At 38.5% G+C, this 24,285-nt stretch overlaps 2 protein-coding genes across 4 annotated transcripts; one reads left to right on the top strand and one right to left on the bottom strand.

Moving 5' to 3' along the window:
- The first annotated feature begins 3,915 nt into the window (after nucleotides 1–3,915).
- nr1d1 (nuclear receptor subfamily 1, group d, member 1) lies at nucleotides 3,916–11,374 on the top strand. The gene is made up of 8 exons (XM_077212094.1): nucleotides 3,916–4,536; nucleotides 7,534–7,842; nucleotides 7,930–8,018; nucleotides 8,126–8,270; nucleotides 8,543–9,258; nucleotides 9,351–9,536; nucleotides 9,649–9,859; nucleotides 10,425–11,374. The coding sequence occupies exons 1-8, from the start codon at nucleotides 4,485–4,487 to the stop codon at nucleotides 10,619–10,621; spliced, it is 1,905 nt and encodes a 634-aa protein (XP_077068209.1). The 5' UTR covers nucleotides 3,916–4,484; the 3' UTR covers nucleotides 10,622–11,374.
- Nucleotides 11,375–13,206: 1,832 nt separating this feature from the next.
- LOC143721568 (uncharacterized) lies at nucleotides 13,207–22,633 on the bottom strand. 3 transcript variants are annotated; one of them, XM_077212089.1, is made up of 10 exons: nucleotides 22,570–22,633; nucleotides 21,867–21,963; nucleotides 21,227–21,350; nucleotides 20,985–21,142; nucleotides 20,685–20,741; nucleotides 20,401–20,543; nucleotides 19,123–19,288; nucleotides 17,464–17,603; nucleotides 15,258–15,420; nucleotides 13,207–13,669 (listed from the first exon to the last, which is right to left on the bottom strand). In XM_077212089.1, the coding sequence occupies exons 2-10, from the start codon at nucleotides 21,882–21,884 to the stop codon at nucleotides 13,604–13,606; spliced, it is 1,035 nt and encodes a 344-aa protein (XP_077068204.1). In that variant the 5' UTR covers nucleotides 21,885–21,963; nucleotides 22,570–22,633; the 3' UTR covers nucleotides 13,207–13,603. The 3 variants fall into 3 exon arrangements, with proteins under 3 accessions (XP_077068204.1, XP_077068202.1, XP_077068201.1); XM_077212087.1 differs by having other exon boundaries at nucleotides 22,529–22,581; XM_077212086.1 differs by lacking the exon at nucleotides 22,570–22,633 and adding an exon at nucleotides 22,326–22,498.
- Nucleotides 22,634–24,285: the final 1,652 nt, after the last annotated feature.

The following is a 24,285-nucleotide window of genomic DNA, read 5'->3' as shown; positions in this document are numbered from 1 at the left end:
AAAGCCAAAATCATCATAAAACATTTTAAACAGCAGCTAAATCTAAAAATTCTGCTGTATTCAAATGCAGTTGTGCTTCTGCTCAGCCTTTGGCTTTAAAATTCGAATTGGGTGTGCTATAACTTAAAAACTAAAAAAACAACTTCTAAAACTTTTAAGATAACTTCAAAATAACTCAATGTTAATTCATACTTTGCATTATGGCACAGCCTAAACTCGAAGGTCACAAAAACAATATTATTGATATAAGAGTTAGGCTAGCTGGTATCAGGTCAGTTTATTTATTTTTTAATCCAGTAGCACTGACCAAGATACAACAGACCTGCTGGTCGGAATATGGTACACCTGTACGTTGCATGTGAGTTGTGTGTGCGCGCGCTCACAGAACGGGCACGGTGGGCGGACGGAGTGGTTCTGCATGCGAACTCAGCGACTTGTCAAACTCAGTTGTGCCTTTGCTGTGAGACGCGGGAGTCTGCGTGCGCAGCTTTAAGTCTACTCGTGCGATTAAGTCGAGTGGGCGCCCGGTCTGGTGTTTGGTGCAGGTAACGTGATGTGCAAACGTGACGAAAACTTCATCATCTCGTCTTTGCAGTGGCACTGTTATTATCCCATCTTCGTGATAGGCTATAGGCTACACAAACCACCACACATATTCAGAAAATTGGCATAAAGCTATATGGTCCAAGAATAGAAGCAACAGGCGTGGTCAGTTCACTACATCAGGCAACTCTTGGTACAAACAGCTCTCCACACCAATGAATCATCTGTTTATGTTTTCCACTCGCTGCGTTTTTTGTCACGTGCAGTGTTGATATACAGGTGAGAATGATTAATCACACCTGCAATAAGGCGCTCAAGAGATTCACGTGAATGCAACAAGCTCGTGCAGTGCCATAAGTGATGTTACGAATGCGACTCAGCTTATTGCTGCGAGATGGTCTATTTCTAAGTAGCACGATTTTATTATAAAACGCCAGAGCCTTCCAAAAGCCTTCCAAAAGCTGGTCAGTTTTTCTCTAGGGGAGACGCTCAATCTGGGACACAGTGATAACTAATTTTGGGGGTGCATGTTGTTTTTTAAAGTAAACTTAAAATAGCCTCAAAAGCTGAAAAACACAGGAAGTGCCAAAATAACTCTTCTAAACACGACTTTAGACGTTATGATCGATCGTGCATCGTAAACGTGGTGAGCACAAGTGAATAATTAGTTTATAGTATATATACATTATATAGATTGTGTGTGTGTGTGTGTGTGTGTGTGTGTGTGTGTGTGTGTGTGCGTGTGTGTGTGTGTGTGTGTGTGTGAGTAGTTTACCCTACTTACCTAAAACTCAGTGGTTTAAAACCCTATTGTACTGTATATGTCCATATATGTCCACATTTATTTAATCTCCAATTAAAATGTTATTCCAGCATGACAATTCTGAAAATAAATAGGATACATTTGTCACGAAATTATTAGGTGCATTTTCTGATATTTCTATGTGTGACAGAGGCAAAAAAAGTATCCAACTAAGAAAAATGCAGTCCCCTGCAAAAAACAGGCCCAGTCCCAATTCGCCTATTTATACTACGCACTAAAAGTATTTACCCTTTTTGTAAAGAAAAAGTACATACTTTTGAGTGTGTAGCAAAAGAGCAAGCTTTGGGACATACTATCACGTCATCTTTAACGGACAGCTCTGTCACGTGCATCCTGTCACCGTAAACTGCCCTGTCAATCATCTCATCAGTTAAAACCCTCCATTCAATCTAATTTGATTTCCTACCATTTCGGAGAGCACGTTCATCTGCCAGTCATGGGTCTTTCATGCGGAGACTCTCCTTATGTGTTTGCAATTTGAATAATGATGCATTTAAAAGGTAATGGCTAAACATATTTTTACAAAAGTTCACAATGCTGCTGCAGATGCAATATAATAGACAACGTTGAATAAATACATTTTCGTCAGGTTAGATACTGATAATTAATCACTCAAACCCCTTTATCTAAACCTCTCTACATAACCGCCCGACTCACGGACTCGGACCTCCATGTCTGTAGTTTTTTAACACTTTTCATTCATCTTTGTAGTTCTAACCGAATAGAGAGCCTAAGTCCCTCCCCTCCGCTTCCGGCTCATGGGACCTTATTTCGTAAAAAATATGTATGGTAGTCAATGGTGAGAGACAACTTATCTTTTTATTCCGTCTGAACTGTGCCCTTAATTACACATATAATGTTTGTCAATTAAAAAAATAATTATGAAAGTCAAGAAAGTCACAGTTTGTCATAAAACAGAAGAGTAACATTTAGATTTATGTGAAAATCGCTAAATGGACTACATCTATCGTCTCGCACTACGTACGTCGCCAAGCTCGTATGTGTGCAGTCTGGTACAAAACACACAGGCATGACGGTGTAATGTTACGATTATAACGTTAGACTATAGAAAAAATGACAGACGTTAGCTTCAGTAAAGTTAGCTTCATTCATTGAGAGAAAAGGTATGGCGTCACATGCGCGCCTTTTGGGTTTGTAGTCTTTGTAATTACGTATTTTCAGTCTTATACCTCAACAGTTTTACAACAAACTGCGACTTTAAAATGTATCTTTTAAATTAACAAACATCATATGTGTAATTCAGGGCACAATTCAAACGGGATCCAAATATTTGCTGTCTCTCGCCATTATACAATATTTTTCCGAAATAAAGTCCCATGGTGGTCCACCGGAAGGGGAGGGACTTAGGCTCTCTATCCCCATTCAACGCGCGATGGGTTGTGGGCAATATTAGCCGTTAAGGTGATGATACACACGGCAAATTTTTGAGCAATTTTGCTGGGCAATGTTGCCGTCAACGGGCCACCAGATGAGACACAGGGCCCACGACCAATCTAAATTATCCAGATAGAAATTTATTGCCCATTTTCAATGGGAAAGTGCCCAAGCAACAATCGCTCTTCAAGATTGCCCAGCAACATTGCTCAAAAAGTTGCCCTGTGTATCATCACCTTTAGAGTGTGCATCGATCTGCACTTCGGATTCTGACAGGAAATGGTAGACCATCCGGGTATCTTTGGAACACTCATTTCAACATACTACGATTTGGGACGTACTAATTCTATTTTCGAATACTATTTAGGACGGATAGTATGCGAATTGAGACTGGGCCATGACAAAAAACACAAGCACATGGCCAGTAAAACAAATCACAAGACATGTGCTCACACAAAACAACACATGAACACGCAGCCAATGAGAACACTCATAAGAACCAATGAGAACACTAAACATGACAACATGAAAGCACACAGCTAGTGAAAACACAAGTTGCGTGCTACCCAGAACAAGACAGAACAGGAGTGTCAGAGCTCTGTCACAAGATATACACTAGACAGAAGTGACAGAACCCTGACAGTTCCTTGTTATTTCGAAATGAAGAAATCACCATCCCCTCTGAGAAGCAAAAGCCAAATTCGTGAACGCGTTGATTCTTTCTATTCTTTCCTGGTAGGTTCACAAATCACACTGCACTATTCATTTGACATGTCTGGATTTGAATTTCTACTAAGTCTTCGTAATAAAATAAAAACTTTGCCTATTTGCAGATAAATACAAATTAAATGTCTGCACTAATCTTTCTTATTAGTGTTGTTGACTAATGACTAGTGCTGGCTAAATAAATGATAAACATTGTTAATCGATCAGTACTTTTATTTTTAATACTTATCAGTAAAAGTAGGCTACAGATACATTATTAGTATGAGTAGTTTACTTAAGTGTATTTCATCCAACACTGAAATTTTGTCATGAATTCTTGCATTGTTTGAGTAGTGGGAGCAAAGATCTTTCCACTAAGACACTGACACATTCAAAAAAAAAAAAAACCTTTCCAAAAAGTCTATATCCCTCGAACTGAAAACTTCTCCATATACAAAAACACTTTCACGCGTAAAACGCAAGCAGATACAGTAATACAAACAATTCACATCAGGCGATTTCAAACTCTTTAACTTGAGGCAGCCACGTGCGCGGGGAGTTTTAAAATTCGCACTGAAATGTGTTCTGGAGAAAGTGTGTCACTGGGCCACGAGGTTTTCGCCGAGGTCACATGGACACATTTCGAGCCTCGTGCAGCGGCGGTGAAATGGGTGCGCCTGCGCTCGTCTCATCCAAGCATGCTCCTTAGAACGAGGCAGTCTTAGAAAAACCGGGCCGACTTGACAGAACAGTTCAGAGCTACACAGATTGGGCGAGTGACAGGACAGACGCACCGTGCGGCTTATGATACATTTTCATTTAATGATCCGCATTTCACTGACGTCTTTGCGCAGCCTTTAACATCTTTTATCAGCATATAGCAAACGCGCACCTATTTTATGCGATTTAAGGAGAGTCATTATTGGCAGTTATGACTTTATCGTAAAGAACTGAGAAGAAAAACAGAAGTGCATCTAAAGAGAGTGCATCTCCACTCTGTGTGTTGTCAAAAACTTGCATGACTTTACTGGACCTCAACATGACGACAGCAGTAGACACAAACAACACAGGTAAGACTCTCTGGATGCTTTAAGAATCAGCCTTGTTGATCAGTCTGATTCAGGGATTTGTTTCACCTCTCTGCTTAATCATTATCAACTTGCATGTTCATAAAATAGCTGCATTACGCACCATCGACTGTTGGGCAAACGGTCCACAAACTAAATGTAGGCTATAATCATTGCTTGGTGCGGTGAAACGTCACAGATATCTATAGGCTATAATATTTATTTCTGCCGGACTTGAAAGTAAATCGACGTATCAGGGCTCGCCGAACTATCTCAATATTGTATGGTTCTGAAACAAATAATCACGAAGGAATGTTTAATGACATAAAAAATATTTCGAATGTGATATTTAATTATTCCTTGATAAAAGTGCCTTCATATGTGTGAAACGAATGTTTAGATATGCGTAATTTCTAGCGTGAGACAGGTTCTTGATATAGATAGAATGTAAATGTCAGACGAAGGCAAGGACATCACCGATTAAGATACAGTGTTCTCGTGAATTTCGGGGAACTAGGTCATAACTGAAACATCAGGTGTACGGACATCCCTGTGATGCAGGCGAGCGTCTAATATCCTCACTAGATTCACATGGACCGCCGAGCCTAGCCATGTGCTTTTTGTTTTCATTCTTCTCTCTCCGCCTACAGCTATTGGTAAGCGTAGGTGCTCATTACATAATTCCGGGTTGCGATCCGTGTCTGTCCTCCCAGCGCGAACCCATGTGTGACGCTGCAGTGTGAGCCATGTGCGCGCTGCGATTGGCCCGAAGAGTGAGACGCGGGGATGGGCATCACGTTGACAACGTGTTCACTTCAAAACTGGGACATGAAATTGATCCAGTTTAACGTAACAGTCCCCCCCCTTCCTCTGACATGAATACGTCAGAAAATATCCCCGTGGCTGCCTATTTCCTCGAATTAGCCGAGTGTTTAAACATATTTATTAGATTTATCTTTGATTATGAACAGAATAGTATGGCTAACTTTTGTTTATGATACAACAAAGAGGAAAATGTGTCAGCGTATTTTTTAATTGGTTTTATGTCGCTATGACTCGGATGTTTAGTCTTTAATCCAGATTAATTGAATCAAATGTGCTTATCCTACATAGCTGTGCTTGCGTTCTTTTCTCGTATCTCCCCAGTAAACCAATAACAATTGTTTATTTATCAAAAATAGCAACTATTTATAATAATTCATCGCTGTGTTGGAAGGGGTAAGTGGGGGGGAATTCGGGTTCGACTCTCACTCTTTACATGTCGTAAATTCTCTGCAACGCCAAGTTTTGAGCTTTAAGCGACAAATATAATTAACCTAATGTAAACACTGACAGCAGTATTAATGTAGAGCAAAAAAGCTTGCTCATTGCATGTAGGCGTGAATGAATTGTGAAGCGTTTTAAAAAAGTGGCGCGAGTGTGTTTTTGAGAGGCGTGCCTAATGAACGGAGTCTCGTTGTAAGGCTGTCCTTGTTTGGCGCACGTGGAGGGGAGGCGTGCTCCCCCAATGATACGCCTGAACAGCTCACACGCGCCCCTGTTGTGCTTACAAAAGTATTTCCTTTGACTGAACGTTTAGGAAAGTCTTAAGTGTTTAGATTCAAAAACAATTAGGAGCCAGAGGAAGCACGTTTTTGAACATAAGCAGGGTGAAGAAGATCCTAAACCACTGTTGCTATGTTACTATAACAGAAACATCCACAATGAACTCACTAGGTTAAAGTCTAAAACCGTCTAGTGGATCTAATGTAATTTAATTTGTGACAGGAGCGTTTCCATGTTCTTGCTCCACCTGATAGTGTCTTGATGACCTTTTGTGCTAGTCCTCCCCTGTTATGTAACTTCTAATTGGTTTCCCTTTGACATTTAAAATGCTGTAAAGATTAAACTTGCAAAACACTTTGATATCCACAACTTAACACTGAAATAAAGGCACTTTACAGAGTGCTTAACTCTTGCATTGTCAACACAAGATCTTGACCAAAAATTGAAGCACCTCTTTCTGGAAATAAATGTTGTGATGTTATTTCCATCAAGAGGTGCATCAATTTTTGGTCAAGATCTAGCATTGACAATCCAAGAGTCAAGCACTCTGTAAAGTCTCCTCCAGCACATCCCAAAGACTTTCACTGAAATAAAGGTCTGGACTCAGAGGGGCCAATTCATGTATGAAAATGATTCTTCATGCTCCCTCCCAACCATTCTTTCACAGTTTGAACCTGATGAATCTTAATATTGTCATCATGGAATATGGTCATGATTTGTCTTCCTACATGTAGTTTCCTAAAATGTAGTTTCCATCAAGCGCAGTGATTTGGTGTGCAGGAGAAAACAGTAAAACATGAGCAATGAATACTGAGTTTAACTTCAAGGGACCAAAGGTTAGGAAAGGCAGTAGGAAGTATTGGACTCAAGAGCAAAGTTGACTAATCTTATCTGATTTGAGCTGATGTTGTAAACTAATGAGCAGGATATAAGTTGAACAAAAATAGAGTTGTAAATGTTATTTATCAATGCACATGTCTGGGCATGTGCTACCAACACATCATGCAGAGTTGTGCATTGATACACAGAAATGTCATGAGTCAAATGTGTCTGGCTCACATGGTTTACCGGTGCCAGTGAAAATATAAACCACAAAAAAGGCCCTCTGAGACACAAGCTCAGGAAAAAAGGGAGCGGCCGCAGGATTTTTTTAATGTCCCCATCCAGTTTACAATAACAATTCCTAGAAGGTATCCCTATTTCCCACCAGGACAGATTCTCTCAGCTTCCACATTTCATCAGCACCATCTGTTTCAGTGAAACTCCATGTGTAATGGAGAGAGGTATTTTATGGGAACATTTTTATAAGGATGTACCCACAAGACTGTTTTAGGGAGGAGAACAAAAAATACCTGAGAAACAACTCCCTCTCGGTGGGCCTCTCACTTTTTTTCTTCACACTGTGCAGCGAACAGGGAGCAATCTAGTAAGTGTGCTTTTCTTTTTCATCACTAGGTGGGGTGATATCATACATCGGATCGTGTGGAGGCTCTCCCAACCGCACCAGCCCCGTGTCCATGTACAGTGAGAATTCCAACAGCAGCCTGCAGTCCTTTACGCAACCCTGCTTTGGCTCTTCATTCCCACCATCCCCCAATGGATCCCATGATTCCTCACGGATGTACACCAGCAGCAGCAGCAGCAGCTCGAGTTCTGGATCAGGAGAGGAGGGAAGCTCATCATGCTTTGGTGGATCCCCAAGAGGCCGTGATGATGTTGGAAGTGCACGTAATTCACCCAACAAATCAGTTGCCACCCTTACTAGTAAGTGATATAAGAACCATGCTTTACCTGATCAATAGACAGTGTGGTATCCAGGAGAACGACTATAACATCTAACTTTCCTTTCAGAGCTGAATGGAATGGTGTTGCTGTGCAAAGTGTGTGGCGATGTGGCTTCTGGTTTTCACTATGGGGTCCATGCCTGTGAGGGCTGCAAGGTAAGAAAATAGCATCTGTTTACATATACAAAAGTTTAATAAACATTGCATTTTTAATTATAGCTTTTGTTTAAACAAAAAATTAACATTATCTGCATGGTCCGCAGGGATTCTTTCGACGCAGCATCCAGCAGAACATCCAGTACAAAAAGTGCCTGAAGAATGAAACTTGTACCATTATGAGGATCAACCGGAACCGGTGCCAGCAGTGCCGTTTCAAAAAGTGTCTGTCCGTGGGAATGTCCCGAGACGGTGAGTATCTAGACAACCAAGCTTGGAGAAATACAGAGAAACAATAACAGAAAAGTTTAGGGATGCACTGATATTAATTCTGACTGTTATTACATTTTTAAATGGGTGGAAATGAGCATATACAATTTCAGCAGATATCGATAAATTAAAAAATCTAAAATATCGCACAATATCAGATATAGTACCTACCTACATCCCTCGAAAGGTTTCTAAATAGAACACTGGCATACATGCATCAATATGACATTTTCTGTACTTTCTTTAACCCCCAGCTGTTCGTTTTGGTCGTATCCCAAAACGTGAGAAGCAGCGTATGCTGGCCGAGATGCAGAACGCCATGAACAACATGGTGAATAACCAGCTTCAGAATGAATTCCAGCTGGCGAGCATCACATCAAACACCCCCTGCTCTTCTTCGACACCTTCCACCACTTCCTCATCTCCTTGCCCAGGCCTTACAGTGGGGCCGCAAACCCAGCCCCCCTCAGTGGCCGTAGAACCAGCCTCATCCCCCCCGGCCACAACATCGCCATCGGTGCAACCGGCTCAGAGCCCCCCACCTCCTACCTCTTCTCCACCACTGTGCTCCAGCCCAGGTGTAGACAAAACCATCGCCGCCATAACCCGGGCACACCGCGAGACCTTCGTCTACCCTCATGATAAGTTAGGTTCAGCGCTAATACCTCACAACGGCGAGCAGGACAACCGAAGCAGCAACCGCTGCATGGCTGGATACCACCTCAATGGCCACAACACCATCTACCACCATGATAATAATGTCGCTCATCATTGCAACAACTTCGAGGTGCCAACAGAAAACGGCCTCCATTTTCAAGCCTCCCAAGCACCTGGACAACATCAGCAGCACAATAACAACGGCCAGCGATCTCCAAACAGTAACCTCTACGGCGTAAGCCACAGTCAGGAGTTAAACAGCAGCTCACAGGGTCAGAACTGTCCGTGGAAAAAACGCAAGGAGATTCTGCTGGTAAGGGCTTTGGTATTCGAATGATATGTTCTTCTTAGTACCAAGTAAAGAAGTCTTGGACTTTTGATTTTGAACGAATTTCTTTTTTCCAGGCTTGTCCAATGAACATGCATCCTTACTCAGACCCTAACAAAACACACCAGGAAATTTGGGAAGACTTCTCTCTTAGCTTCACCCCAGCAGTGCGAGAGGTGGTGGAGTTCGCCAAACACATCCCAGGGTTTAGCACTCTATCCCAAAACGATCAGGTCGCTTTGTTGAAGGCCGGAACATTTGAGGTAAGTCAATGGTTTTTAATTTAAAACATCAGACTTTCGTCAAGTATAAAAAAGGCCACAATGCCAAATTAGGTTTTACTAAGTATGTTTTATTTTTGAATCTCTCCTGCAGGTTCTCATGGTACGCTTCTCCTCGCTGTTTAACGTAAAAGAGAAGACTGTTACGTTCATCTCAGGCGCCACCTACAGATTGGAGGCCCTGAAAAGGATGGGCATGGGTGATTTGCTGGGAACCATGTTTGACTTCAGTGAGAAACTCAACTCATTAGAGCTCTCAGCAGAAGAACTGGGACTCTTCACTGCAGTGGTGCTGGTTTCTGCAGGTAGGTTGCATATTAGTGTTAAAGGGATAATTCACTCTGAAAATTTTGTCATCCTTTACCCAACTTTACGTTGTTTCAAACAAATTAGATTTCACGTAATCTTATAATGAAAAATTAAGATATTTTTAATGAAACCTGAGAGGTTTCTGTCCAAAAAGGTCATGAAGGTATTATAAACCTAATCCATAGGAATCAAGCTGTGAAGAGATATGATCACCTCATATGATGATTTATCTTTATTAAGTTTTGGTTAAACTTGGACTGCATGACTTCCTTCCTTCTGTGTAAAAAAAAATAATGTTTTGAAATATTGTTCATACAATTAAAGTCAATGGTGTCCAAAACAACATCGGACCCCATTGTCTTTCACTGTGTGAACATAAACACTGAGGTGTTTTTAAAAATATAATCCACAGAAGAAAGAAATGCATAAGCGATGACACAATTTAAATTTTTGGGTCAACCATCCCTTTAATGGCTTGATAGTACATATCATATAGTAATAAGTACATTAGTTTGTTTCACTAATTAATTTGGTCTCTCATCATTTGTTTCTGTTGTACAGACCGTTCTGGGACTGAAAATGTGAATTCAGTGGAGATGCTTCAGGAAAGTCTAATCCGGGCTCTCCGAACCCTCATCAGCAAGAACGCCCCTTGCGACGCCTCCCGATTCACCAAGCTGCTCCTCAAACTTCCTGACCTGCGCACGCTGAATAACATGCACTCGGAGAAACTGCTCTCTTTCCGCATTGACGTCTGAGGTCGCAAACCACAGGCATGAGAAGCCAGTTAAAGTGGGTCACCGCTGGTTGACTGCAAGACAAAAAAAGGGTACAAACATTAGAACCCGTTCCAAGAGAACAAACCAGAAAACAAACCAATGCATTTGGCACTTAAAAGCACTTGATGACACATTTGAAGGGATGCTTTGGTGTCTAATGGTCGGTCAGTAGCCTTTATGGCTAGCTAACCATATTTAGTGCAGTTAAAAGGGTCTTTGAGCCACATGTCATTGCTTACTTGAAATGGGTGGTAATGATGAAGCAGACAAAAACACACACATTCAGACTGCATCTGCATAAGGAACAAGTGCAAAATGTCTCCTGCAAGGCTTCACAGCCGGGCCAGAAGGATATCCAGGCCACTTCCAGAGAGGAGACGACAGCAGCAGATCAGAGCGTCTCCTCATACCCAGGCCTGGGTTCCCGCTACACCCACAATCAGAGATTAAATCATCATTTTAGCTATGATGCAAATGACAAGCTAACCGTGGTATGAACCTTCATGCATATTCAAATCCATGTGACACTGTAAAATATTTGTAAATATTATATACATACTTTAAATGTTTTCAAATGTATAATATATATATTTTTTGTAAAGTTCACATGCTCAACGCAGATGATATATAAATATATGAGCACAGACATATAAGTAGAGTGTATGCATATTATAGAACTTCCGACATGTATTTCAGTTGTCTTTTACTTCATAAAGCCATTTTATGAAACAAGTGCTGCGTGTTGTCTTTTTTTCCAAGAAGAAAAATCTAATTTGTGTCGAATAAATCTTGGTTTACCTGTGTATTGAATGCGCTTTTTGTAAAAGAATAAAAATGTTGTTATATAATATATAAATTATATATACACAGTATTTATGTATAATATAAAGTATTATAAATAGTATACTACAATATATACTAATAAGTTGCTTTGAATGTATCATTTCTGTCCTCAATAGTAAACTTAAAGGCAGTGTCCTCTAGTGGGAGCTGATGTGTGAACAAATACAGAAGACAGGAAATTATGCCAATTCTTTTCCATACCTGCTGCAATTGAATAGGACAGTAGAGTTCTCTGACAATAGGTAATTAAAGTACAATAATATATGCTGTTCAAAAGTTTGGTTAGTAGGACTTTTTAAGAATAATTTAATATATTTATTCAGCAAGGATGCATTAAATTAATCAAAAGGGACAGTAAAGACATTTATAATGTTACAAAATGTTACCATTTCACATAAATGCTGTTCTTTTGAACTTCCCATTCAAAGAATCCTGGAAAAACTATAATGACTTCAACAAAAATATTAAGCAGCACAACTGTTTTCAACATTAATTATAATAATATTTTTTTGAACACCAAATTATTTCTGAAGGATCATGTGACACTGAAGACTGGATTAATGATGCTCAAAATTCAGCTTTGACATCACAGGAATAAATTAAATAAATAAAACACATTTTAAAATGTTATATTTACAATATTACAGTGTTTACTGTATTTTTGATTACATAAATTCCTCCTTGGTGAGCATATTAGACTTAAATTAAATAATGGAATAACATTGGAAATATTAAATACTGGAAATTTACAACAATGAATATGACATTTAATAATACTGCAACCCTAACAGACAATGGTATTAAAATAGCTAAAGCATCTAAAGGTTCTTGCAAATGGTTATTATATTATTAAAATATTTAATTATAGTAAATCAACAAGTAGAAAATGATAAGCAAGTGGGAAAAAAATACCTCATTCATCGTAAATATAAATCAACGTAGTACACTAACATGAATTAAATTTAACAATAAATAATGTTTGTAACATATGAAAGAATATGGAAATAATGAGGGCACAATATGGTTCACCTAGCTATGGAAGCAAATACCACTGACAAGATCTTTGTCATTATTTGCCAAGACCCGTCTTAGTTTTCCCTATTAGACATGTAGTTTGATCTACAAAAACAATTGTCAAAGCACGTGACAGAGCCCAGGCCCCATCTCATTACAGACAGCAGAATGAGCAGAGAATATGTGGAGTGCTCTCTCCACACACATGGACCCAGAACTGGGTCATTGTGCACTCATAATCAGTTTCACAGCTCCCTATTGGCCAAATCCAGAACAAACCTCACATCTTATTTGGCCAATAAGAGCATCTCCTGTTGTGTAGTGCCAGAGGGCGGATAACTGGTACAGAAAGTGGAGTCATGCTCTAAATGCCAAGTAGAGTATATCAGAATAACCATGGGAAGAAAAAAAATGACTGAATTTGATCTCGTTTCATAACGAGCTCGGGGGTGGCCAGAGGCCAACGTGACAGGAGCTTTACACGTCTGAGGTGGAAATGTAGACACTTTAAAAGTGAAAAACGATTCTATACAACTCGGTGTAGTAACAAAGGGAGGATTCAATATCCAGGCACCAGAAGAACAAGCTTGAGTCTAACTTGTTACCTAACCTGTTATGTCAGACAACAGCATTTGGAATGTGCATGTGGTGCTACTTACATAAATTGCTGCCATCTAGTGTTAAAAACAAGAGTAGAAGTGCAAAAGTCAAACTAGATGCCATTTAATACATTTTATTTACACAAACATGACATTTAAACTTAAACTATGCTGCTGCTTATTGACAGAATAATGCAGACCTCCTTTTTACATGAAAATGTGTAATGAGCCTCAAATCTAAATGCTCAATCCTTTGATACGGGTGAAGGGCAATTTCATGCAAAATAATTAGAAAAGTAAAGACAGTCTGGGTTGGTTAGATAAAGACTGAAAGCACTTTATAACTCAATACGTACACAGACACAATACAAATATTAATTTATATATCAACAATGCAACTAGAACTGTACAATGCAGAGAGTGTATGCGTTATGTAATAGACTCAGAAAGGAAGATCTCCATCACGTATGTCATGTCCTGAGTCAGAGGCATTTTGACGTTCACATCAGATGTTCGGATTGGAGGAGAGAAACTCAAGCCACTCTGTCAGGACCGGATGTTGCACTGCGGTCTGAAAAGAGTCACTTATGAATGAACAAACTGAACTCAGTAATTAGGAAAAAATGTGTTGCATTTTGACCTCTTATAATAGTGGATTTACCAGGGAAACATTTAGAAAATGCAATTCATACACACTATGGGTCTCATTCATGAAACATTCGTAAATATACGAGTAAATATGCGAGTGATTTGTGCGTAAAGAGACCTTCCCGAAAACTCTTCTCCTGATTCACATACTTCGTAAACGTCAGATGTGATAGTGAAATGTGTGTGTGTGTTAATGAATTCCAATCAGTCGGAAATGGGATGCGCGTGTACGTTCATTCTCAATTACCATAAATCCCGGCCATTAAATCCGACTGACAACTATATATGGGCATCATATTATGACATGAATGCGAATGAAAAAGAAAAATTTCTCAGATGCAAAAATTAAAGTTTTATTATCAGAAGTTCATTCAAAACGCCACATTTTATTTTCAAGCGTACATAGTGGCGTATGGGGTCCTGAAAAAAATAGAAGCTTGGCAGCATATTACAGATGCAGTCAATGGAGTTTCATCTGTTAATCGAACATTCCCACAAGTGAGAAGAAAATAGTTCGACATTAAGCTTGAGAGTAAAAAACGAATTAGTTCACTTCGGAAAAATCGTATTAAAACTGGAGAAGGACCACCATCGCAGATGCTATTTACTGGCTCTCATAATAAGAAAAAACGTATGTAATTACTATATATAATATTTTTTTTTCAAAATGCTGTGTAAATATGTACCCGATTAAGGCGAATTAAAAAGCAGCCTTATTAATGAGCAAAACGTTCGGGTGTTAAGCGCACTATTTACGCGTGGCTGGGAGCAGGTGTAGATTTCTTGCGTAGCCCACCAACTAACATTTGGAAAATACGAACATTTTAATGAATCCGAAAATTTACGCCAGAACCACTTTACACACGATTTACACAAAAATTCGTTCTGCTCGTGTTTCATGAATGAGACCCAATGACTTCAATGCATCTCTTCTATGATGAGTAAATTATATATTAAAGTCTATTTTGATATTGGTTGGGGAGTATAAAGTATAAATATTTCACAATAAAACTATAGTAAAATAATAATTTCAAAAAAAATTCTACAGGACGGTTAAATTAAGGAAATTAATATAAACAACATTAAGTAGATTGGTGTAATTTTACACTTATTTATTTGGGAAATAATTTTTATGTTTTTACAAAGCACGGCTAGTTCAGGTTGTAAAATGTCATGTGGTGTGACTCCCCAAAAGTGTAATGATATCTATAAATTAAAAATATTTTAAAAATATATACACTTGAAACCCTTAAAAAAAAAAAAAAAAGGATTTCAAAGTGCAAAGAAAATTTAAATAACGGATTTTCAAAACCAGATCAAGCCAACATGAACACAAACACTTCTAAGAACACGGCACAATATTTATAAAGTTTGAATATGGCGCAAACATAAGGTCACTATGCAGCAAAAACAATGACAGATATTTGCATATCTTGATGCTTTGCATCGCAATTATTAAAAAAGCAACATGGATCAGCAAATTGAAACCGAACCTTTTCACTCTTCCTTACCTGTAGATTGGTGATATCAAACAGATTGCCGTCTTTTCTCACAGACAGGAGAGTAGCTCGACCGTGAGATGGGTAACCCTCCTCAACCCTCAGGTGACAAACGGTGGTCGCAGTCTTGAGAAAGATCAGAAGCTTTTCAGCAGGACACCAATCAATCGCAAACCTGATGAAACAAACGAAAAATTGCAAACGAGATACAGGGAGAAACATTATTAATCATGTAAGATGAGTTTCCCCTTTTAAAGTTGTAAAGTAGTAATGCTGAGTTCCGGCGTTGTGTAAGGGTGCCTTCACTACAGGGGTTCAGGCTGCAGGATTGCTGAATGACTAAAGAAACATTATCAGAAAGATGGTAGAAAAATATACACCCACCCACTGCTACTTATACCAACGTTGGAAATAAGTGTAGTTATAATAGCAAAATATGTGGGAGAGCATTGCTATAGTTTGACGATATTGTATTTCAATAGATAGCACATTAATGTTAATATCAAATCAAAGCTATTTAAAACATTTGTAAGTGAAAGGGTTTAACGAGAGTGAGTGAGTGAGTGAGTGAGTGAGTGAGAGAGAGAGAGAGTGAGAGAGAGAGAGAGAGAGAGAGAGAGAGAGAGAGAGGACCCAAGAAAAGAGAACCCAGAAGAAGAGTCAGGACAAGTTACAATCTTCCTTTATTCCTTCCTTGACCATGTGACAGAAACACTGACCAATCAGAACATAACAAGTGACAACTTCCCCCACATACTAAGGGTGTGACAATTAGCAGATCCTGAATTTAAACACATCTTGGCCTACAGGCCTTGATCACTGTCAGCACCTCTTTGCCTCTAGAAATTCCAAATGGACCTTGGAGGGGGTTGGAATGGGAAACCAAAAGTCTTTGTTGATTTTCATCCTTAAACAGTTGTTAACTTAAATTAGAACATTAGAGCAGCTGAGATTAGATAAAATCAAAAATAATGATGAATCTGAGCAAAGGTCGCGCTAACCGAATATTTTCCATCATTGACTGAATGTTTTTAGCAGTAACAAAAAAATCTGAAGGCTGTCTATCATTTTGCCAGATTACACTGAGGGTGATCTATTGTAACTTGTAACTGTAATTCCCACCCTGCGAGTGGGTTCAGCCTCTAGAACTACATTAAAACTGCTGCGAGAAGTCGTCTGTCCGAGGCAAAGATGAAAAATCTAATGACAATTGCCTGTGTATCAGTCAACCTTGTTGCGTTTTATTACACACAGGAGAGCACCCAGTTTAAGTCGATGTGGACCATGAGGAAGACATGAGTTTAGGCAGATACAGAACGTTGATTAAGTTTAGATCAGTTAATTTTTTTTTTCATGTTTTGTTCATATTTGAATCGTAATTGTATCTTGTAATATTGCAGTTCATATTAGCCAGATCAGGCACAAAAGGTTGCGTTTTAAGGCCCGTTCACACCAAGAACGATAACTGTAAAGACAATTATATTATCGTCCACACCAGCGGACGACGTCGTTTGTTTTTTCTAAAAGCGTGCTTGTCATTCACTTTAAATGCACAAGCTTGTTACAGCAGGATGGATTCTGATTGGCTGTCAATATTTTTATCGTTCATCAGCTGGATAAAATCCTTCTGAAACTGATTCCAATGATATCTTTCTGTGCCGCTATCGGTATAGCTGTGGTGTGGGCTATATTTTATTATTAAGAACGAATTTTAGAACTAGGTAATATCTTTACCGTTATCATCCTTGGAGTGAACGGGCTTTAGTGGCACTCCGCTGTCATTGCGGGGGGAAAAAACAAACATTCATCTGCTTCCTGTGGCGTTGAGCATGAAAAGTGACTCACAGTCTCTGCTATCTTCATAAATAAATGTATAATCTAGCCTATATGCATGTCTTGTCAGTTCATGATTAAAAATTAAAATGTGAACAAAATCAAAAGCTAATAAACATCTTATTATCTTTAAATATTAAAAGAGTTTTTAGGACCTTGTCCGTCAAATAGTGTCTGTTTATCAGTATTAGGGCACTTGTATTTTGAGCAAAATTTTTCAAAACATGCTGAATGACAACAAGACTATGCAGCTGCCGCACATTTCACAGGTTACAGTATGAGGATTTTCATTTTGAGGATGAGTTGATATTTTGTCTTTGGGTTTTTATTAACCTTCTTCTTTATCAGCGTATGATATGATTGATTATACTTTAAGAAAGTGTACCTGGAGTGAAGAGCCTGAATCTCAGACAGCATCTCTCCTTGACTTATGTACCGCTCCATCACCTCCACAAGGGCGGCGCTCACTTGCCTAAGTGGGCCGTTCACAGCCTCCTCTACCAGGCCAGCGGTTCCCTGAAACACCTACAGACAGGAAAGAGGTACAGTCACAATAATGTAAAGAAACAAAATGAAAACCATGTAAAACTTAAAAGAAATCTAGTTCTAGAGCAATGGTTCTCTTCTCAAACCTGTCCTTAGGACCCCTCACCACTGCACATTTTGTATGTCTCCCTGATCAGACATACCTAATTCAAGTCTTGCAGTCAGTACTAATGAGCTGATAAGTTGAATCAGGTGTGTTAGGTGAGGGAGACATGCAAAATGTGCAGTGGCGAGGGGTCCCTAGGACAGGTTTGAGAAGCATTGAATTGAATCTCAAATTTTATATAACATGTTCTGCTTCAGAATGTCACAGTACATGTTAGAATCCATGTTTCCCTCAATGAAGCTCGTCTCCCCAGTACCAGCAGCACTCATGCAGCCCCAGACCATGGCCACCACCATGCTTCACTGTTGGCAAGACACAATTTTCTTGGTACTCCTTACCAGGGCGTCGCCACACATGATGGACACCATCTGAGCCACACAAGTTGAACAGTAATTTCATGCTCTTGGATAGGTTGCTTTCAGCAAACTGTTTCCGGGCTTTCTTGTGAGCCAGCTTCAGAAGAGGCTTCCTTCTGGGACGACGGCCATGCAAACCGACTTGTTGCAGTGTGCGGCGTACGGTCTGAGCACTGACAAGCTGACCTTCCGCTTCTGCAACCTCTATAGCAATGCTGGCAGCACTCATGCGTCTGTTTTTTGAAGCCAGCTTCTGCACCTGACGCACAGCACGAGGACTCAACTTATTTGATTGACCCGTGCAAGGCCTGTTCCGAGTGGAACCCGTCTTGGAAAACCTCTGTATGACCCTGGCCTGTACTGTAACTCAGTTTCAGGGTGTTACCAATCTTCTTATAGCCTTGGCCATCTTTGTGGAGAGCAACAATTCTAATTCATAAATCCTTAGAGAGTTCTTTGCCATGAGGGGCCATGTTGAACATCCAGTGGTCAGTATGAGAGAATTGTACTCAAAACCACAAATTTTAACGGCTCTAATACAAGATACTCAAATTTGTATGGTCAAGCAGAAAAAAACATGAAAATTATGAATAGGACATGTGGCTTTACATGGTTAAAAGATGTACAGCTATTATCACTTATGGTGTACTCACTTTTGTTGCTAGCTATTTTGACAATAATGGCTGTGTTGAGTTTTTTTCAGAGGACAGTAAATATATACTCTATACAAGCAGCACATTGGCTATTCTAAAATATATCCAAGTTTCAGTTCTATAGTATTGTCCCTTGATAAAATATTCTAAAATGTTTACATATATACACGCACACACACACTTTACACATTTATAATGCTATATTAACTAGAACAAGAATACAAAAAAAGTATCTTCTGCACTATGTATGAGTGCATGAACAAAGTATATATGTTTTATGATAAGAAGCATGTTCCTCTTATGAAATCAGGCAGCCCATCTCTTACTTCACATTTCACCGCCCTCATCATCACTTAAGGGAAATATATGCTGAGACACAGTACCTGAAGTTGGAACTCGTCACTGGCTGTCATGGTGACAGAGACACGCAGCGGTTCAAGTGATTTTTCGGCAGCACGAGGCAAGAGCTCAAGGCACAGCTCAGAGGGACTGACTGAGAGCAGCCTATACTGCATATTTCTGTGAGTCACTGTGACCAAGGTTTGCAGCCTGAGAGATAAAGAAAATAAGAGGAGGAAAAAGGGGAGTTTATTGTGTTGATATATTTTTGCAGCAAGTGTTAAAAAAAAAAAAACTTCTGTGAAACCAGTCACAACAATCTTTATAATCTTTGATCAATTTAAAAAGAACATTATTTAATCGAAATAGACATCTTTTGTAACATTATAAAATGTTTTTGTCCTTTTTGATCAATTTAATGAATCCTCACTGAATAGTAGTATTCATTTCTGTAATTAAAAAAAACGGACCCCAACCTTTTCAACAGTAGTGTACAGTGATGTGAATAAGTTTGTACACCCATGCTAAAGTTGCCTAAAAAGAGTAATAAAAAATGATCTTTTGGAAATTGATCTTAATGCCTTAATTAGAAAAATCCAACCTTTAAGGACACCAATTTCTTTGTGAATGAATAATGTATCATAAATAAATAAATGTTCTTCCTTAAAATACAGGGTGCATAAGTCAGGACACCCCTATGTTAAATTCCCATAGAGCCCGGCAGATTTTTATTTTTAAAGGCCAGTTATTTCATGGATCCAGGATAATATGCATCCTGATAAAGTTCCCATGGCCTTTGGAATTAAAATAGACCCACATCATCACATTCCCTTCACCATACCTAGAGATTGGCATGGCTTTATTTCCTTTATTATTTAGCCTAATAGCTGGTTTGATTTGCATTGATAGATGATCTTATGGAAAGTGCCCCATGCCAGTCTTTAGGTATGGTGAAGGGAATGTGATGATGTGGGTCTATTTTAATTCCAAAGGCCATGGGAACTTTATCAGGATGCATATTATCCTGGATCCATGAAATAACTGGCCTTTAAAAATAAAAATCTGCCTGCCTCTATGGGAATTTAACATAGGGGTGTCCTGACTTATGCACCCTGTATTTTAAGGAAGAACATTTATTTATTTATGAATGATACATTATTCATACACAAAGAAAATTGGTGTCCTTAAAGGTTGGATTTTTCCTAATTTTTCTAATTAAGGCATTAAGATCAATTTCCAAAAGATGATTTTTTATTCCTCTTTTTAGGCAACTTTAGCATGGGTGTCCAAACTTATTCACATCACTGTATATACAGACTCACCGGTCTCTTAAGAGAGTCCAGTCACTAATTCGAGCCTGCTGTCTTTCAAACTCATCCTTGAGCTTAGACAGATGCACATCACACACATTCAAGGCGTTTTGGGCTGCCTGGAGAGAATCTTCCAACTGAAAGCTGATTTGTTTCTGTGCATGAGAGAAAGGAATGAGAATTTAATTGATTTGATTCTACCAGTTTGTCCCACAGCTGCATTTTGGTGAAGAAAAGTTTAAATTATTGGAGCTAACTAGCCAAACCAAGAAGTATAAAGTAAATGGATGACTTACCTCAGCTCTCTGATTTTGTTTAGCTGCGAGTCTCTCCTTCTCTTTGCACTCGTCCTTCTGAACGAGATTTAATGTACAATACAACTGTATGAGAATGCAAGTTTGAAGCTCCATAACACCACATCATAAAAGTGGTCTCTCATTCTATCATTGTTGGAGTGTTTTTGAGGGCAACAATAATCAGCCCAAAAATTGGCTTTTTATCAGATTAATCTAAAACATAAATCAAATTAGTTTGATAAATCAGATAAAAAGCCAAATTTTCTTCATGTATTGATAAAAGAAAAAAAGTCTGATTACCTTTGTCTGCAGAGTGGACAGTAGAGTCTCCAGTTTCTGCCGTTTACCCTGAAGCTCTTCCATTCTGACCTGGAATGCACCTATCAGTCCTTCCACCTCCTGAACTCTCTCCTGATATTCTGCTTTTAAAGCCTTCCATGCAGAACGAGCTTCATTACCTGTGCACCCAAATCAAGGCATCATTTCACTGCTTGGCTTAGCAATGAACAGTCATGTACAATAATCCATGATGTGTGTGTTACCTGGGTTTTGGGGACATGGCTCATTCAGCAGCTGATCCACTGACTCCAGACCTGCCAGCAGCTGGATCATGTCATGCACCACACACAGCTGCCTGAATATATGCTTCTGTTTTCGCCTGCAGTCCTACACAAACAAACAAATGCCTTGAAGTCGGCATGAAACGCAATTTGCGACAGTCTTTCCTGTCCTTGTTGTGATGCATATGTGAGTGATATGGCAAGAAAACAAGAAAAATTCAGGGAGAGACTTGATTTTGTCCATATGGAATTGATTGGATGGTTGTAGTTTATTGCTATGATGTCATTTGTCACAGGTTGCCCCTCCCTCACGCCAGTAAACACTTCATCAGAAATAAGAGAGGCAAGAGGAAGGGGAAGTTGTTTTGATTAAAGATTACAGGGGCGGATGAATTTAACAAAAAAGTGATGTGCATGAGTAAATCATTCAGAATAAATTTTACAATATTCCATAAAAAAAAAAAAGAATTGTCTATACTGATTTCATGGTGACTTTAAAAAATCAATATTTTATTCCTTCATTTGAAGGAAATTGTATATTATTGTTTTATAGTAGTGAGTTTTTAAATGGACATCGACGTCATAAACTGCAGTTACCTATATAACAAAACTCAAAATTTACCATCAGATAAGGAGCCATAATTTGTCCCTCTCCTGTCTCCTGCAGTTCGGTGGTGTTGCATGATTTCAAGAAGGAAGGGTCAGTCCTTTCCAGAAGTCTGAAATCAGAGACTATTATTTAGTGTTTATTTATGTTATTTATTCATATACTCTGTCTTTAAAAACTACCATGGTAAAAAAAAGGCTTTCAGAATCTTCAGATCATTTAGGATCACCCTCTTTTAATTAGTATTTAATTAATCAAATGACCTTGTGAAATTTTCTCAGTGTATTTCAAATAGTGACGTAGCCAGAATTTACGCTGTCACGAATATAGATGAGTTAATAACGTTACAGAGTTATGAGAACCGGTGTTTGGTTGCAACACCAAACCCTGAATGGCTAACAGTGATCTAAATATACACGTAATGACGGCAGCGGCTAATACTAAATGGCCATCGCTTCACTGTAACAAAAATACCTGAAAGCTACAATTACAACGGTGACTTTGTAAGAAAGACACATTTTCAGGCCTTTGTACGTTTCACCACACACAAAAAAACATTTTCAAGCGAATTCTTGATTCTTATAACATCAGCGCAACTTAAAAATTATAAAACACCGTAACATTAGTTCCAATAAACGCCGTTAACCTTTTTGTAAGAAAATATGGATAATACTCACGCTGCGCCTCTCACCGTCGCCATTTGTGTTTTGAAACTTACCCGCCTAACGCTGATTGGTCAGAACTGCGAGGCCTTCGTCACACACATCAACCAATCATTGTCCATGAATGAAACACGTACTTGAATTTGCCATGTAACTTATATAGGCTATATATCTATGGAATGTACAGTAAAAAAAACAAAACAATACATTAGTGCATTTACAATATAATCATAACATAACATGAAATACATGTTTTTCATTTTGTACATTATATTTAATCTATTTGTTTTAATAATCAGTAAAAAAACAAAACAAAAACGTTTCTGGGTTGTGTTACATCTTTTAAATTGATTTAGGTTATTTAAATAAAGCCTTAAAGAAATACAATTTGAATGTGTATATCAATAAGTAGAATATATAAAATGCGTTGTCATTTAGTAGCTAAAGAAAGTTAAGCAGTTCTATTTCAGTCGCTCATCATTAGCCTACGATTTTTTAGCTGAATAAAACTTGAAAAATTAATAGGCTAAAATGCATAGATGCTGGACAAAAATGTAGCTATAATGAATTCTACTCCACGATTAAACCGGGGGAGCGCACATTAGCGTTATTAGCTACTGGATTAAGGCTCAAGTCTTAATTGCAAGTAATTGCAAAACTTTCAAAAGGTATTATTATTATGAAGAATACTAGCCTATAGAAGTTTTCTAACGTCAATGCATGTCTAATTTTTCAGATTAATAGGCCATAGCTGTCAGACTCCTGATAGTGGGAACCCGTTATATTCTTTTCAACAACATTTATACAATAAAACAGTTCTTCAAAAAAAGTCAATCATGTAAAATTTAACTAATATTATTTTTAAAATATCAATTTCCCCTGATTTCTAAAAAAAATATCCTTTGACATAATTTGACAAATTTGACATAAATTTGCTGCATTTATGTCAATTTTACACCTCAACTTTAGCATTAACATTAATTGTAAAATGTCTGCTTTTTTGTAGTGTTCTTTTATAAATTGAAGTGTCAAACTTTTATGGACAAAACGGTGTCTACAGTCCATTAGGCTTTATAGCATACACATTATGTATATCAAACAGTATGTTTTTATGAAATATGACAGACAGAGCTGTGCCCAAGTGAACACAAACACACACAAACAGTCCAGACACAAGAGGACACCAGTTTACTCATCTTTTATTGTCACATTCATATCTATGCTCTGTATTCTTTACAAGGAGTTCAAAACAATAGTGGATAAGAATCAAAGAAAATCAGGTAGGCAGAGGCTGAAAGTCCCGATAATGACTGTGGCACCTGTGAGAAGGGTGAAGGGATAAAGTCTCCTTCCTCTCTCATCCTCCTAAAATGTGCCCTATTTATTTTTAACCAACCTTCACTCTCCTGTTGCATTATTACAGGTGAAATGAAACAATAAAAATGAAAACGATTTCAACATCATGCTGCTCTGTGTGGCCTGAAAAGATACTATGTTGCGGTTCACAGAGAAAAAGAAAGCAGTATCTATTGCGAACATAAGAGATACAATCCTATGTCATTTCTTAAAAAGCCATCAGAAATAAAAATCAAATAGAAAGATGAAGAATTTGTAAGTTAAAAAAGTCAGTTTAATAATAATGGGGGGAAAAAAGAGAATGGATAGTGAAATTGACATATTTTTATGTTATTTCCCCTCCCACATATCTATTCCATTTCCAAATTCATCCTGAACAATTTCAAAAACAACTGAAGAAAAATCATCTTTGGAAG

Source organism: Siphateles boraxobius, unplaced genomic scaffold (assembly GCF_051911475.1).
Source record: "Siphateles boraxobius isolate OS27281-9 unplaced genomic scaffold, OSU_SipBor_1 66, whole genome shotgun sequence".
Lineage (NCBI taxonomy): Eukaryota > Metazoa > Chordata > Actinopteri > Cypriniformes > Leuciscidae > Siphateles > Siphateles boraxobius.
The sequence above is the reverse complement of the archived record's forward strand: the minus strand, read 5'-3'. Positions and strand labels throughout refer to the sequence as shown.